Source organism: Myotis myotis, unplaced genomic scaffold (assembly GCF_014108235.1).
Source record: "Myotis myotis isolate mMyoMyo1 unplaced genomic scaffold, mMyoMyo1.p scaffold_m19_p_48, whole genome shotgun sequence".
In the NCBI taxonomy this organism is placed as follows: Eukaryota; Metazoa; Chordata; class Mammalia; order Chiroptera; family Vespertilionidae; genus Myotis; species Myotis myotis.
The window spans coordinates 260,985-277,688 of NW_023416355.1; the positions used below are offsets into that span (position 1 = coordinate 260,985).

The window sequence follows — 16,704 nt, forward strand, 5'->3', positions numbered from 1 at the left end:
CCGCGGCCAGGGAAAGACTCCAGAAACACCCGGCGGAGGAGTGGCCCAAGCGCTGCCGGGCCTGCCGCCCCGGGAGGCAGACAGGTGACCGCCAGCAGCAGGTCACCCGCATGCCGTGTTCCAACGTCCGGCTCGGCTCCCACGCGGGGCTGGCAGCCTGCGGTGCCCGGGACCCGGCTCCCGGAGGCTGTGGCGGTTCAGGCAGGAGGAAGGGGAAGCTGAGGCAGGAAGGGGGTGGACTCTGCGACCGGGGAGGGGCCAGCGCAGGTCTGGGGAAAGGCCACGGCTCTGCGCTCACGGGAATGAAGTCACTGAGGTCCGGATGAGTGACATTCGCTCACCGTGACAGCAGCCAATGAGAACGAAGCTCGGCAGACAAGCCCAACCCCACACTTAGCACTGGGAGCAGCCTGCGGCTCGAAGCAGCGGCCCAGCCTCCTACCTGCTGGTCGTCTGGAAGCAGGAGTGCAGGCCGACCAGGAAGGGGTTGCTGGACGCCTGCTCGAACACGTGCTTCTCCGTCTGCACCCAGTCGATGTCCTGGAACAGAAGCCAGGGGTCAGGGGGCTCCTGACCGCCCGCAGGCAGCCCGGGGAGAGGACGTTGGCTCTCCCCTCCGCTCGTGGGGAGACAACACAGAGAGAGAAACGCCATTTAGAGATGGGTCAGCACCATCACCATCTCCAGTCCCATCAGCACCTTCCCCACCATCATCACTTCACCATCACCCATTACTATCATTGCCACCTCTACCACCATCATCGCCACCTCTACCACCACCACCACCATCACCATCACTTTCACCATCATCACCCATTACCATCACTGCCACCTCTACCACCACCATCACCACCGTCACCACCATCATTACCATCACCCATTACTATCATTGCCACCTCTACCACCATCGCCGCCGCCGCCACCACCACCACCATCACCACCATTATCACCATCATCACCACCATCACCATCATCACCCATTACCATCACTGCCACCTCTACCACCATCACCACCACCGTCACCACCATCATTACCATCACCGGTCACTATCAATGCCACCTCTATCACGATCACCATCACTTTCACCACCATCACCATCATCACCATCATTACCCATTTCTATCACAGCCACCTCTACCACCACCACCACCACCACCATCACCGTCACCACCACCATCACCCATTACTATCATTGCCACCTCTACCACCACCAGCACCATCAGCCATTACTATCATCGCCACCTCTACCACCATCACCATCACTACCATCACCACCTTCATCACCGTTATCATCATCACCACCATCATCATCATCACTATCTCCACTGTCATCACTGTCATAACCATCATCACCATCACCTCATCTCCATCCACCACCACCACCACCATCGGCGGCATCATTCTCCATCACCTATTGCCACTGTCATTTACCACCGTTTCTACCACTGTCCCCAGCTGTGTGTGGCCTCGGCCACAGACTCTCTCTGCTCCCATGGCAGCCCTGGGAGGCGGTGTCACCCTGCTTAGGGCAGGAGGGAACAGGTGGAGGGTTAAGCAGATTCTGGAGTCCCACGCCCATCCCCCAGCACCGCTCCGCCCCCAGGGTTGCCTCTCCCGGTCCTTGCTGGAACCTGGGGGAAGCCCCTCTTCGCTCTGCCTGCAGGAGACCCCTGGGTGGAATGGCTCCAACCCTGTCTGTCCATGCAGAGGTCCCTGCTCCTCCTGTCCCGAGCTCCAGACTTGCTCGTGCAATGGCTGCCTGGCAACTCCACACGGCCTCCCCCCTGCAAGCCAGGCCCCCACCGAGCTCAGGGCCAGCCCCGCCATCTGCTCGCCAAAGGCAGCTGGTCACCCAGGTGCTCAGGCAGAGCCCCCTGCTGGTCGCCAAGCCTCCGCCTCCCTCCCAGGCGGAGATCAGCCCAGGTTCTTCCGCCTGCCTGCATGGCCTCCCTCCTGCCCGCTGGCCTCCCTCCTGCCTGCATGGCCTCCCTCCTGCCCGCTGGCCTCCCTCCTGCCCGCACAGCCTCCCTCCTGCCCGCACGCCTCCCTCCTGCCCCCTCGCCTCCCTCCTGCCCGCTGGCCTTCCTCCTGCCCGCACGCCTCCCTCCTGCCCCCTCGCCTCCCTCCTGCCCGCTGGCCTTCCTCCTGCCCGCACGCCTCCCTCCTGCCCCCTCGCCTCCCTCCTGCCCGCACGCCTCCCTCCTGCCCACGCAGCCTCCCTCCTGCCCACGCAGCCTCCCTCCTGCCCACGCAGCCTCCCTCCTGCCCGCGCAGCCTCCCTCCTGCCCGCGCAGCCTCCCTCCTGCCTGCGCAGCCTCCCTCCTGCCCGCACAGCCTCCCTCCTGCCCACACAGCCTCCCTCCTGCCCGCACGCCTCCCTCCTGCCCACACAGCCTCCCTCCTGCCCGTATGCCTCCCTCCTGCCCGCACAGCCTCCCTCCTGCCTGCACAGCCTCCCTCCTGCCTGCATGGCCTCCCGCACGCCTCCCTCCTGCCCACACAGCCTCCCTCCTGCCTGCATGGCCTCCCTCCTGCCCACACGCCTCCCTCCTGCCTGCTGGCCTTCCTCCTGCCCACACGCCTCCCTCCTGCCCCCTCGCCTCCCTCCTGCCCCCTCGCCTCCCTCCTGCCCCCTCGCCTCCGTCCTGCCCGCTGGCCTTCCTCCTGCCCCCTCGCCTCCGTCCTGCCCGCACAGCCTCCCTCCTGCCCCCTCGCCTCCCTCCTGCCCGCTGGCCTCCCTCCTGCCCGCACAGCCTCCCTCCTGCCCCCTTGCCTCCCTCCTGCCTGCATGGCCTCCCTCCTGCCCGCTGGCCTGTATTCACAGTTCCAGGGATTAGCATGGGAACCTCTCTTCGGGGGCCATTAACCAGCCCACGGCTATCGAGGCCCCTATCGCCTCTGTCCAGGCCCAGGCTCACGGCCACAGGACACACCGTCTCCCACACGCACACGCTGAACACCCGCTGCCACACGCCAACTCCAGGGGCCGCTCTTCTCTTCTCGAGGGACCACCTGAAAGCCCCGCCTCCGCCTCTGGGCCCAGCGGCAGATGCAGAGGCCGAGACGGACAACGGACAACGCACAACGCGGCCGCTCTCCCGAGGGCCTCTCCCTACAGACCACCTCACAGTCCGCGCGCTCTCCGCTCTCCGCTCTCCGCTGCCGCCGTGCCGGGAGGGCCTGCAGCACCAGCGTGCAGCTGGCCAGCGGTGAGGATGGGGCCACACCGCACCCCTCGGCCGTGAGGTGCAGACACGCCACTCACGTGTGAGCTCAGTGCTCAGGGCTCAGGGCCAGCTGGGCAGCCTGTGCCCGGCTCAGATGCACCCTGCGGGGGGGGGAAGTGGCGGTGAGCACTCAGGTCCAGCCCCAGCTCTGTCCTCACGCCGTGAGCCGGGCGGGAGGGCTGTGTCCTGGCCACAGCAACAGGAACCTGGGTCTGTTCTCTGTGTCTAAGACACAGAGCCTGCATCTGGTGCAGGAGAAAAAGACCAAAAGTGCATGAAGCCAACCAGCCCAGGGACAGTGCTCAGTATCATTAGTCACTATGGCAGCGCAGCCAAGACCACAGTAAGAGGCCAGGTCACACCCACCAGGACAGAGCCGACCAAACCCAGAAACAGCAGGTCCTGGGAGGACGCGGGGAGCTGTGAGGGAGCAGCTGCCGGGAGGACAGGCCGCGGCTCCTCAGACAGGTCAGCGTGGACTTACCTGTGACCCAGCAATGCCACTCCCGGTAAAAACCCCAAGCTCTGAGAACAGAGGCCCTAACGGATCCCTATGCTCCTGTGTCCACGGCAGCCGAGGGGGTCAGCCAGTGTCCACGCACGGCTGACGGGACCAACCGCAGGGGCCCGCCCGGCGCTGGAACGTTACTCGGCCGGCCGGGAAAAGGAGGGGCTCAGGCACAGGCTCCCCTGGGAGGAGCCTTGAGCACAGGACGCTCACGGAGAAGCCAGACACAAAGGCCCCATGTGACCCTGTGCACACGGAACGCCTCGGACAGCAAACCCAGACAGAGAGCAGATGGGAGTGATGCCAACAGGGACGGGTCTCCTTGTTGGCGGATGAAATGTCCTGGCCCTGGGGAGAGGTGATGGTGGTACATTACAACATGGGGGGGGGGGGGGGAGTGCTAAATGCCACCGGTGCGTGCACTTCAAAGTGGTTGAAATGGCAAATTATGTGTGTATTTCACTTCAATCAAAAGAATAAAGCCCATGGAACCAGAACCAAAATTCACACAATAAACTGTGATGTGCACTCCCGTGGCTCTCCCACACGTGGTGCCACCGTGGCTCTCCCCCCTGTGGTTCTAGCTCCTGTGGCACTAACTTCTATGGAACCCCCGTGGCTCTCCCTCTTGTGGCACTCCCTCCCAGGATGCCACCCCTACGAGACTCCCGTGGCTCTCTCCCGTGGCATCCCCTCCCGTGGCGCCCCCTCCCGTGGCGCCCCACAGCGGCTCACCTCGTCGTCATGCACCAGCTCCTTCTTCACCACCTTCATGGCGTAGATCTGGTCGTTCTTCTTGAGCCGCACCAGGAGGACCTTGGCGTAGCTTCCGCGCCCGATGACCCTGATGAGGTCGAAGTCCTGCAGCCCCAGCCCCTGAGAAATCTTGATGCCGTCCATCCCGTCGATGACCGGCTTGAGGTCCTGAGGGGGCGGGGCGGGACAACGGAGAGGAAAGGGGGGAACTTGTGGGGTTCAGAGTCACGCGGGGCATCCCAACCTCAACTAAGACCTGCGCCCGGCCCTGCAGCCACCCCTCTCGGGAGAAACGCCAAGAACTACAGACGGCGCAGCCTTCGGCGGAAGGAGCTCGAAACCCCGGAGCTCTTCATTTCCACAGACCGCGGCCCAGTCCCAGCCGCCAGAGGCCCGTGAGGGATGCGGGATGCGTGGGGGCAGCCTCGCCAGGACTGAGGGGTGACTGCAGGCTCACGTGCCCAGGGGCCATCAGGGCTGCGGCCGGGAGCTGCCTGGCCCGCCCGGCCATCGCTAGCTCCATCACTAGCTCAGTCTCCAAAGCGAGTGCTACTGGGACGTGCTCAGAGGGATGGCAACCACTCCCTCCCTCCCTGTGGAGCACCTCCGCCCAGGACCGGGGGCCAAGGAGGTCAGTGGCTCTGACCTGCGCACACGGGACCACAGGTAGGAAACTGACCGGGACATCCGTGGGTCACTGTGGGAAGTGGGCCAGGGGCTGCTCCCCGAGGCTGTGTGGACAGAGGTGAGCGCCGGCTGTGTGGCCAGTTGCCTGCTCACGAGGGCACCTCGACGGTGCCCGTCACCAGTGCTGCCCAGAGGCCACGCGCACCTCAGGCCCGAAGCCGGGGAGAACGGGAAGGGCAGCAGTGGGTCTGCCCGGCCAGGACCCTCTCCGGCCAGAGGACCACCTATGACCCAGGTTTGTAAAACGACCTGGGTGTCCGGTCTTCCTCCCAGTCCTGGCACAGAGTCCTAAAGCCTTTGGAATTTCCCAAGAGCCCGAGGGCTTCTGTGATGCTAATGAGGTGACTGTGCAAAGCCCCTCAATCACCTGGGAGGGGCGGTTGCCAGGGAAACCAGCCCTGAGAGATGGAGATGGGAGGGTGGGAACTTCCAGTCCCGCAGGGAGGGCGGGAGCTGGTGACGGAGCTCACCCTCCTAGGCCAGTGAGGGTGGGCTTGCTCCTGCCTGTGGAACGAAGCCCCTAAGACTCCCAAGGACGAGGCCGGAGACCATCCAGGCTGACAAACACGTGCAGGTTCGGGGAGGGTGACCCCCGAGAGGGCTGGGCCTGAGTTATTTCCTTTTACAACGAACCCGCCACCTACAAGTGAAGCTTCCCTGAACCCTGAGAGCCGCTCAGCTACAGGGGCTGCCAGCAGCACAGGTGACACCTGCACTGTGACCTGCGCGGGAGGCGGGCAGTCTCCTGGCCCCGAACCCTCCCCCGTGGGGCCGGGGGGCCTCCAGGCAGATGAGCTGGCACTGGGTTAGGCTGTAGGACACGGGGTCAGGGTCCGACGAGAACTGGAGAACGGCCTGGCCGCGTGGGAAACACAACAGGAAAAGTGAAGGATGCATCGTTCGACGAAATAAACGATTTCACAAAAATGAGAGCTCAGACACCAGCCTGGACCCGGTCTGCCAGCGGGTGAAGAGGGTGCTGGGGAGATGGTGCCAGGACCCGACCCCAAGAGCCTTCGGGGCAGCAGCCTCTGGGGAGTCACAAAGGACGGCCCCAAGCGAGCCCGGCTGGCGGGGCTCAGGGGTGAGCGTCGGCCCAGGAAACAGGAGGTCACGGTTCCATTCCCGGTCAGGGCACAGGGCCGGGTTGTGGGTTCCATCCCCAGAGTGGGGCGTGCAGGAGGCGGACGATCAACGATTCTCTCTCGTCATTGATGTTTCTCTCTCTCCCACTCCTTTCCTCTCTGAGATCAATAAACATATCCTATATAATAAAGAGGTGGTATGCAAATTAACCCTCATGCCCTCACAAGATGGCTGCCTACGACCAGGCCGGCAGGGGGTTAGTGAGGGACGACCAAACGACTGAATAGCAGGCTGCGTGGGGCAACCAGGCTGGCAGGGTGGGGGGGCAGTTAGGGGCGACCAGGCTGGCAGGGCAGGGGGCAGTTGGGAGCAACCAGGCTGGCAGGGGGGCAATTTGGGGTGACCAGGCTGGCGGGGGGGCAGTAAGGGGTGACCAGGCTGGCAGGGGGGCAGTTGGGGGTGAGCTGGCCGGCAGCGGGGGGCAATTAGGGGCGACCACACCGCAGGGAGGCAGTTAGGGGCAATCAGGCCGACACGCAGAGGCAGTGAGGGGCGATCAGGCCGGCATGGGGGGGCAGTGAGGGGTGATCAGGCAGGCAGGCAGGTGAGCGATTAGGAGCCAGTGGTCCAGGATTCGGAGAGGGATGTCCGACTGCCGGTTTAGGTCTGATCCCCAGGATCGGGCCTAAACCAGCAGTTGGACATCCCCCGAGGGTCCCGGATTGGAAAGGGTGCAAGTTGGGCTGAGGGACCCTCCCCCCTCCATGCACGAATTTCGCGCACCGGTCCTCTAGTATTAAAAAAAAAGACCCAGGCCTGCCAGAGCCAGGTCCTGGGTGCCCCCTCCTCGCCGCCCAGTCTCCTCCCGGCGCCTCACAATCAGCCTTCACATCACACACAGGTTCCCAGACAGAGGGTCCCGTGCGCCATGTGAGAGGTGCCCGTGGACGCCAAGGTCTCCTGGCATCATGAGGCACCGATTTCCCGCGATGGGAGCGCCTGCTGTGGAAAGGGTCACAGGGAACCTGAGGATCTGAGCCTGGGAGTGAGAGCCACGTCACGGATGAGCTCGTGGGCATCTCAGTCCATGCGTGGCCCTGGGCCCAGACACGGCCAGCCCCGCAGAGGGCCCAGGAGACAAGGCAAAGGCTCGTGAGCCCGCCCCCCACCCAGCCTGCCCCGAGCCTGCGGCCACATGGGCTCCTGCGCCCACCGTGATGGCCTGAGCCCCTGGGCTGATGTGGAAACAGCCATGCCAACACCGGTGCCACGGAAGCTCCCCAAGTGCCAGCGCGGTGCTACGTGTCTCCCACGGACAGTGCGATCATTCTCCAAACCTGACCGCAGAGCCCTGGGGCCAGAGGTCCCTGAGCCAGGTTAGGCCGCCTGCCGCCTGGGATCCCACAGCCTCAGCCAATGACAGTGCGGCCCGCTCTGCTCCGGGCGGGGGTTAGACGGTGAGCACGGCACCCGCACGCTGAGATTCAGCCACGGCTCACGCTGCCACGTTCCCCTACTCTGTCCATCCAGCCACTCAGAGGTCACCTCGGCACTCAACATGAAGATGCTAAACCTCACGGACCTCTGCCCCCTGCGGCAGGCCCACCTGCTGCCCCAAGACCACGCCTCCCTGAGCCACATCCCAAATGTGTCCAGTTCACGTTAAAATGCCTCAGCTGCCCCGGAAAGGAGCCGATGGACCCAGACAGACATGAGATCCCCAGGCGCCACCTGCACTCACCTCCGAGTCATCTTTAATGCTGTCATGTTTCCGGGAGGAGGAGATGTAAGGAACTAGGAAGGGAAAGGAACAGGGTGTCACAGGTGTGGTCAGGAGGACGTCCCCCGACACCAGGACCAGGCCAGCGGCGCGCGGGGCAGACGCCGGCAGCAGCCACACCCGATGCGACCAGGCTTAGGAAGCGCGGCTGCCCGGGCCCCGTGCAGACCTGTGGGACGAGTCACATCAGATGCTGGGTCCACCTGCCAGTCTTTGTTCTTAGAGTGGACAGATGGGCAGATGGACGACGGATGGATAGGGTGGATGGGAGATGAGGAGACAGTGAATAAGTGGATGGTGGTTGGTGGACAGTAGATGGTGGAAGGGTGGGTATGTGGATGGATGGGTGGATGGTGGGGATGGTGGATGGGTGGATGGTGGATGGATAGGTAGATGGATGAGTGAATAACGGATAGGTGGGTGGATGGTGGATGGTGGGTGGTGGATAATGGATGGGTGGGTGAGTGAATGACACAGATGATGGGTGATGGACAGGCAGGTGGGTGGGTGGGTGGGTGGTGGGGATGGTGGATGGGTGGATGGGTGAGTGGTGGGGATGGTGGATGGGTGGATGGTGGATGGATGGGTAGATGGATGAGTGAATAATGGATAGGTGGGTGGATGGTGGGTGGCGGAAGATGGATGGGTGGGTGAGTGAATGACAGATGATGGGTGATGGACGGGCAGGTGGGTGGGTGGGTGGATGGTGGGGATGGTGGATGGATGGGTAGATGGATGAGTGAATAATGGATAGGTGGGTGGATGGTGGATGGTGGATGGTGGATGGGTGGGTGAGTGAATGACAGATGATGGGTGATGGACGGGCAGGTGGGTGGGTGGGTAACTGCTGTTAGGAGTCTCCTCTGTGGGAGCTGCTGTGCTAAGAGAAGAGCCTGGTCTCCTTTCACCCCGAAGGGCTCCTGGGATCGGGGAGCCTGTCCCCACCAACAAAAACCCCTGCAAAACCCCGGGAGCTGCAACGCATGCCCAGCGGCCTTTCCCCCAAGGCCCAGCCGCCCCGCAGCAGCCGAGTGGAGGGGCCGGCGCGGTGGCTGCCACACCAAGCGCCTTGCAGACGCCCCTGCAGGCGCAGAGGGGAGCGGGGTCCCACGGCAGCCACTCGGGGAGACGTGGGGCCCAGGGAAGGCCCCGGAGAGCGTGTCTCGGCCCCACCATGGGGGCCTCACTGCCGACCTGGTCCCGGGGAGGGCAGACGGGGTCAAGAAGGGGGGGCCAGTGGGCACCAGGGCGGCAGCGCCCGGCACCAGGGGGAGGAAGCGCTTACTGCCATCGGTCTCCTCGGGAGCCAGGTCCACGTCGTCGTCCTTGTCATCTACCGGAGGCTCCTGGGACGGCATGACGGGATCCTGCGGGGAGAGGCCCCCCCGGGGCGCAGGCGTCAAGGCAGGAGCCGCAGCTCTGAGACGGGAGGCGGCAAAGCTCCCATTAGAGCAGACACGCTGGCTGGCTCAGGGATGAGCGTCGACGATGAACCAGGAGGTCACGGATCGATTCCAGGCAAAGGCACAGGCCCGGGTTGCGGGCTCGATTCCCAGTGGGGGGCGTGCAGGAGCAGCCGATCGATGCTTCTCTCATCATTATGTTTCCATCCCCCTCTCCCTCTCCCTCTCCCTTCCTCTCTCTGAAACGGATGAAAAACGTTTAAAAAGAAAACATGCACATCGTTACGTGTCCTAACACTCATCCTGCCAACTGCTACCTGGTCGCACTGCAGTGACCTGTGATGCCACCGGCGGGGGTGCCCGCTCCGCGCCCCGGGGGGCGGCCTGCCAGGCAGGTGCTGGGCACGACGGGCACTTTTCCCGAAGGCTCGGCCCAGGCCCCCGCCCCCGCCCTCACTGCGGCTCCGGCGCATGTCAGCCCCAGGCAGGCTGAGCCCACGTCCGGCTCACGGGGTTCCACACGCTGACGTCACAATGGAGGCAGCTCCTCGCGGGCGGTCACCTGGGGCCTGCGTGGGCTCCCTCGGCCTGGGGACTGGCTGGTCTTTGAGGCTGAACTCATCTCTGAGCGAACGTGGGCCTAGGGACCCCCTAGGACAGGGGTGGGGAGCGTCCAGCCCGCGGGCAGGCGAGGCCTATGGTCACTGGGTCTGGCCCTGCCAGGGCATGAGGGTGAGGTAATCGTTTGACCAAATCGAAGAGGCTCATTTTTAAGCTGATGATGCTGTATGGCCCGAGGATGACGTCACAAATACCCAAATGGCCCGGGCAGGAAAAGGTTCCCCACCGACCTCGGGGCCCAGGGAAGGGGCCCCCTGTGGACTTTGGCAGCCACAGTGCAAGGAGCCGAGAGCAAGACTGAGACCGGCTCCAGCGCCAGCCCCAGAGGCGTCTTTCCCGCCCCCCTGGCGACGGAGCCAGCTGTGCCCACAGCCAGCAGCGCCCGAGGGGCCGGGCACCGGGCGGGCGAGCCCTGACTCCCGGCAGCACGGGGTTCACCCCCACGGCTCACCCCCCACACCCAGCCCAGAGCCGCAGAGGGCCCCGGGCTCCCCAAGGGCACCGGGGGCTCTCAGGGCTCGGCAAGGGGGTCCTGCCCCCGACTGCTTGCTGGGGCCACCCTCTGCGCCTACAGGCTCCCCCTCCTCTCATATCCTCCATGGCAGGGACCAGGGTGGGGGCAGAGAAGGGACGGGGATTGGGGGGAAGTAGAGGGCAGGGACAGGGCAGGGAGGGGGAGGGAGGGGGCAGGGAGGGGGCGGGGCCGGGCAGCCCACACTCACCATATGCCTCTGGCAGGTCAGCGGGACGAGCACGTGGCAGCGCTTATGGACCAGCAGTTTGCAGTTGACGCACCGGTAGCCCTGCCTGGCGAGGCCCCATATCCTCTCGCTGCACTGGCCGCAGTACGCTCTCTGCGGGCGGACGACAGGCGCCTGAGGCCGGGCCTGGTGCTCCCAGAGCCCACGCACCCGGAGGGACCAGCGAACCGCGGGCCAGCGGCACCTCCGGCGATTCTCTCAGAAGATGGCGTGGAGCTGGGGCAGCAGGTGGCCTGGGCTCAGGAGCCCCCCTCAGTCCATCCACGTGGGGGGACCTGTGGCCCCGAGGGGGCCCTGCTCTGTGTGAGGGGCAACGGGAGGCCTGTGGGCAGGGGTGACGAGCAAGGCCCCCCCGGCAGGGAGGAGGGCTGGTGTGGAGCAGCCGTGGGCACCCAGGGAGAACGGGCCTGCCTGGCGCTGTGACGGCCACAGGAACATGTGGTCACCTCCGTTTTTCCCGGGACTTTGTCGATCTTCCATGGCCCCCTTTGTTCTTCATGGTCCTAAACTGACCCTGAGGGTCACCGTCCGCTGTACGGACTCTGAGTGTGAGCTGTTCCACGTGTGAGCATGAAGCTGGTCTCAGTGCCGGCCACGGCTCGCCCAGCCACGCCCAGGCCCATGGCTGCTTCCCGCTCCACGGCCATGGCTCGCCCAGCCACGCCCAGGCCCATGGCTGCTTCCCGCTCCACGGCCACGGCTCACCCACCCGCGCCCAGGCCCATGGCTGCTTCCCGCTCCACGGCCACGGCTCGCCCACCCGCGCCCAGGCCCATGGCTGCTTCCCGCTCCACGGCCACGGCTCGCCCAGCCACGCCCAGGCCCCCGCACTTCCCAGCTAGAACTTTCCAGCCGTAACTCATGTATAGGTTTCTGTTTCTCTTGTCATTTTAAACACATTTCTCTCTGCTGAGAGGGTCGCAAATAAAAAGGGGGCACCTGTACCCACAGCCTGGTCGGAGCTCATTTAAGAAAACTGGTCAAATCCTACACCACGAGGTCAGGGCCAGCCCTCTCGGACACGCCCACTCCGGGGCCAGTGGCCTCTCAACAGGCGGCGACAGGGGTACACAGCACTCGGCACGGAGCACTCAGCACTCAGCACAGAGCACTCGGCACGGAGCACTCGGCACGGAGCACTCAGCACCCGGCACGGAGCACTCAGCACGGAGCACTCGGCACGGAGCACTCAGCACCCGGCACAGAGCACTCAGCACGGAGCACTCGGCACAGAGCGCTCAGCACTCGGCACGGAGCACTCAGCACTCAGCACCCGGCATGGAGCACTCGGCACTCAGCACCCGGCACGGAGCACTCAGCACTCAGCACCCGGCACTTGGCACACGACAGCCAGAGCCCACATCAGGGGGCGGTGCTCACTCTGTTAAAGCGCTTGGCTTGGAAGAGGTGGCCGTTGGCGCGGTACAGCTTCCTCCATCTTCGGGCTCCGCGGCGGTAGATGGATTCTGGAAAGGACACGGGAAGGTTGTGAGCAGGTGCCTTCGGGACAGGCTGCTGCTGGGCGGCCAGGGCCTGGGAGGCAGGCGCGATGACAGCAAGCGGCTCCCTCCTGCGCCCTCCCCACGTGGCCCCTCCCCACGTGGCCCCTCCCCACGTGGCCCCGTCACAGCCCCGGGGGGAGGACAGACGGGCCCAGACAGCAGCCCGATGCTGCAGGGCAGGCACCCGCCAGGGTCAGGCTGAGGGACCATCTGAGACCGTGTCCTCCCGCCTCCTGTGACCCCTTCGCTCTGGCAGGGACACCGGGCGCCTCGTACCCGGGACGACGAGACTCGAGCTTAGGTGAGATTTATGCCTCCCGCCCGCCCAGGGGCAGCGGCTGCCACGCGGTCCAGTGAGCCTGGCCACAGCGCTGCCCAGCCCCCCAGACACGAGCCCCTGAGGGTCCCCAGCCCTACAAACCCCGGGACAGGGGAAGCAAAAGAAGGATCCCGTCATCGAACGCCACTTTCCCGACACACATGCGACCAAGTCCCAGGAAGGGGAGTGGGGAGCCCTCTCCCGGGGCCGCGCTGGGACCCGGTTCTGGTCCCAGAGCGTGAGCCCTGTGCCCCAGCCCCTTTGACACGGAGCAGCTCCAGCTCACAGCCCCACAGGGGAGACCTTGGGAGACTGGACGGGGGTGGGGGGTGAGGGGGGGACGCGAATGTGGAAACGGTGACGATGACGGGATGCTTTTAAAACAAGCGACTGGCCCGGGCGGGAATTGCCGGAATCTGGTCACGGCAAGCGCAGACCTGCTTCTCCCCTTTCACGGGAGATCGGTCAGGGCCACGCGGCTGGGTACCTGGGGGGCAGGAGCCACAGCCAAGGTGGGGGCTGCGTGGCCTGGCCCTCCCTCGAGGGCTCCACGCCCAGGGGAGACCAGGGCGGGGCTGGGGGCAGAGCGAGCACCTCCCTCCCCACCACGTGGGGCTCACCTCAGGCTTGGCCTGGGGTCCCTCGTCCACGTGCCCCTCGTCCCACCTGCCCCCCATCAGCCTGCCCGTGACCCCCCCAGGCCCTCTGCCCAGACGACAGGTGCCCCCCTGGCTTGTTCTGGGGGAAGCTGGTCCACGGCGGGTCCCTGCTCACGTCCACAGGAGTGACCGTCCCCCCCACAGAGCGAGGGAGCAGGGCGCAGGGGCCGAGGCAGGGATGGCCGGGGGGCTGGGCAGGTCGGGGGACACACCACCCCAAGGCGCTGGCTCTGCCCTCTGCCCGCGCACTCGACAGGTCAGAGTCTGACCACGCCACCGGGTGTCCAAGTCGCTTAAAGCTGCGGAATGGGAACAGAGCCCTCCTGGCAGAGGCCGAGGGAGACACAGGCCGGGGCCAGCGAGGGGACGGGCGGGAGCCGGCGGGACCCGCGGGCGCGGAACACGAGTGACGGGTCCGCGGTGAGAGCCCTGAGTCCCCGTGAAGCTGAATGTCCGTCCCCGATCCGTCCGGGACGCCCTGAGCCGCAGGGGGAAGCCCTGAGCGGGCGGCTGTGTTTGGGGGGGGCCTGTGAGGGGCGAGGCCTCTGATGGGACACGTGTCCTCGTAGGAACAGGAGAGCCGAGCCGGGTGGCTCAGTGGGTAGAGCGTCGGCCTGCGGACGGAAGGGTCCCGGGTTCGAGTCGGGTCAAGGGCACGGACCGCGGGTGCAGGCTCCTCCCCAGCCCGGGCCCTGGTCGGGGCGCCTGCAGGAGGCAGCCCATCGAGGTCTCTCTCACGTCGATGTGTCTCTGGGTCTTTCCCTCTCTCCCCCACTCTCTCTAAAAATCAATGGAAAATACCCTCATGTGAGGATTAAAAAAAAGAGAGAGAGAGAGAGAGAGAGAGAGAGAGAGAGCCACAGCCCTGTTCCTGGGAAGCGACAGCCACAGGAGAAAAGTTCCCGGGAGAAGGAAGGCGTGTGGGCGCTGACGGGTGGTGGGCGCCGGGGACAGCGGCCGTGTGGCCATGTGCCCAGCCACGTCCACTGTCTCCCTGGACTCATCTCCACGGAGGAGACGCCGTGGGAAACGGGCCACAGACACGTGGGTGAACGGGAATGGCCTCCTGGGGACGGGACATGGGGGACGGCCGCCCAGCCGCCCTGGAGGAGCCCCGGCCACTCCCTGTGCACGGCCTGGCGGCCATCCTGGCCCCGTGTCGCTCTGTGCCGCTGTGGGAAGGCGCGGTGGCTCCGGCCAGCGGCGGCGGAGGCCGTGGCTGCGGCAGCTGTCGGCGCTGGCTCCCCCTCAGCCTCCGCCCCGCGGCCCCCAAAGTGGCTCACCGCCTATAACTAGGGCGCTGCGGGGATTTTAACCAGCCGTCGCCATGGCGATCTGGCGTCTTGACGGCTCTGACAAGGCGAAGAAAATACATTTAAAGAAACGGAACTGAGAGCAACAGGCTGCGAAGCACAGTGCGCGCCCCAGGCTCGCACGGGGCCCTGCCTCGCCCGGAGCGCGTGGGGCGGCAGTCGAGGCCTCCTGTTCCCGAGGACGGGCAGCCGCCGGGCGACCAGCCCAGCCCAGCCCAGGCGCCCGGGACGCGGCAAGGGGACAGCGCCAAGCACGGCCACGGGGCGGTGAGGAGCCCGCGGACCAAGGGAGCGGGGCAGCCACAGGGAGGGGTGCAGCCACACGGGGTGGCCACGCCTCCAGGCCAGCTCCCTCCTGGGGAGCGACTTCCATGAGTTCTGCGTCCAGGAGGGCGGGGCCACCGTCTCCCCAGGGTGAGGTGCAACCTCAGCTCATTCTAGGCAAATATTCGATCAAAAATGGCAATCACTGCCTTAGCCGGTGTGGCTCAGTGGCTAGAGCGTAGATCTGCAGACTGAAGGGTCCTGGGTTGCGGGCTCGATCCCCAGTGTGGGGCGTGCAGGAGGCAGCCGATCCATGATTCTCTCACATCATTGACGTTTCTATCTCTCTCCCTTTATCTCTGAAATCAACAAAAACATAGTTTTTTTTTTTTTTTTTAAAAAAAGCAGATTAGACAAACAAGAGAGGGTGGTCGGAGGCCCCAGGTGGAGGCAGGAAGGAAAAGGGGGAAGGATCGATGCGATTCGGGGAAGATGCGGACACAGGCCGGGGAGCAAGGAGCGTGGGCAGGGCCACATCTGAAAAGACGCTGGCTGGTCTCCTGCAAAAGCGACGCAGACATCATGCCCCAGGTCCACAGGGCTGGCCAGCCGATGAGTCCGGACAACTCAGGCCCTGCCCCCCACCCCGCCTCACCCCCGCCCCCTCGAGGCTGCGAACGGAAGGACAAGGACGTTTCCAACGCAGCCGAGAAAGAGAGGCATCGCCTTCGAGGGGCTGGCGCCATGTCGGCTGGCGATGCTCCACGGACACAGAGCCCAGGAGGGAGGCCCACAGGCAGCGCCACGGCCCACGTCACCCGAGGCCACGCCCGGCGGAGAACGTCCTCGCCAGCGAAGGCAGAAGAAAGACCTTTCACAGAAAGGACACGCAGCTCCCCGTCAGCAGGCGGAGCTGGGGGACGGGGCAGGCAGTGAACAGGCAGGAGGGCAGGGTCTCGGCCGAGGCCCCCGGCAGGAAGCAGCGAGCTCACGGGGGGTGAATCTGACGGATGCTCCTTCGCGGGTATTAGCGGCGATGGCTGTGGGGTTTAAAGCACACGCAGACTCCGCACACGTAACAGCAGCATGAAAACCGATGGGGGATCGAGAGAGTGGAGTAATCCCTGACCGGTGTGGCTCAGTGGATAGAGCGTTGGCCTGCGGACTGAAGGGTCCTGGGTTCGATTCCGGTCGGGGGCATGTACCTGGGTTGCGGGCACATCCCCAGTGGGAGGTGTGCAGGAGGCAGTTGATCGATGTTTCTCTCTCATCGATGTTTCTAACTCTCTATCCCTCTCCCTTCCTCTCTGTAAAAAATCAATAAAATATATTTTTTAAAAAGAGCGTGGAGTAAGGTTACAAGGTTCTTGCCTTCCTGGGAATCAGCAAAGCGATCCTCGAAGGCCCGTCATTCCAAGAATCAAGCACGTGCCTTCTAATTTCTCAGGAAGCCAGAATATTTAAAACATACAAAGCACTTAACAAAGCTAAGAAAAGGGAGGGGAGAGAGTAACACCTGATTAAAACCAAGGACCCGAAGGCCGATTACAAACGAAGAGGCGACGACACACTTTACGTTTCAAACAGCAACCTGACGTGCGACCCTAAGGGTAAACGGACTGACGAAAGGCTGCAGCGAAAAGCCGTGACTGTCAGCCTCTGTCAGGTTAAAACGACTCCCTTCCGCTCTCAGAGCCGTTTCCAAATCAAGACACAGAGACGTGAAAGTAAGAGGGTGGACAGACATACGCCTCATAAACACGAGCGCCCCCGCCCCCGCCCCCGCCCCCGCCCAGCGGGTGTAACGTTGACGTCAG

The 16,704-nt window shown here is 64.6% G+C and overlaps 1 protein-coding gene across 3 annotated transcripts in view; it reads right to left on the reverse strand.

Moving 5' to 3' along the window:
• Positions 1–16,704, reverse strand: part of PRKCZ (protein kinase C zeta) — a 57,972-nt gene that overhangs the window by 10,659 nt on the left and 30,609 nt on the right. For all 3 annotated transcript variants that reach the window (XM_036307593.1, XM_036307594.1, XM_036307595.1), the window contains 6 exons: positions 12,211–12,296; positions 10,792–10,923; positions 9,331–9,412; positions 8,007–8,059; positions 4,472–4,660; positions 443–540 (listed from right to left, as the gene is read on the reverse strand). In XM_036307593.1, coding sequence (XP_036163486.1) covers positions 443–540; positions 4,472–4,660; positions 8,007–8,059; positions 9,331–9,412; positions 10,792–10,923; positions 12,211–12,296 — 640 coding nt within the window. The remainder of the gene's footprint in view (positions 1–442; positions 541–4,471; positions 4,661–8,006; positions 8,060–9,330; positions 9,413–10,791; positions 10,924–12,210; positions 12,297–16,704) is intronic.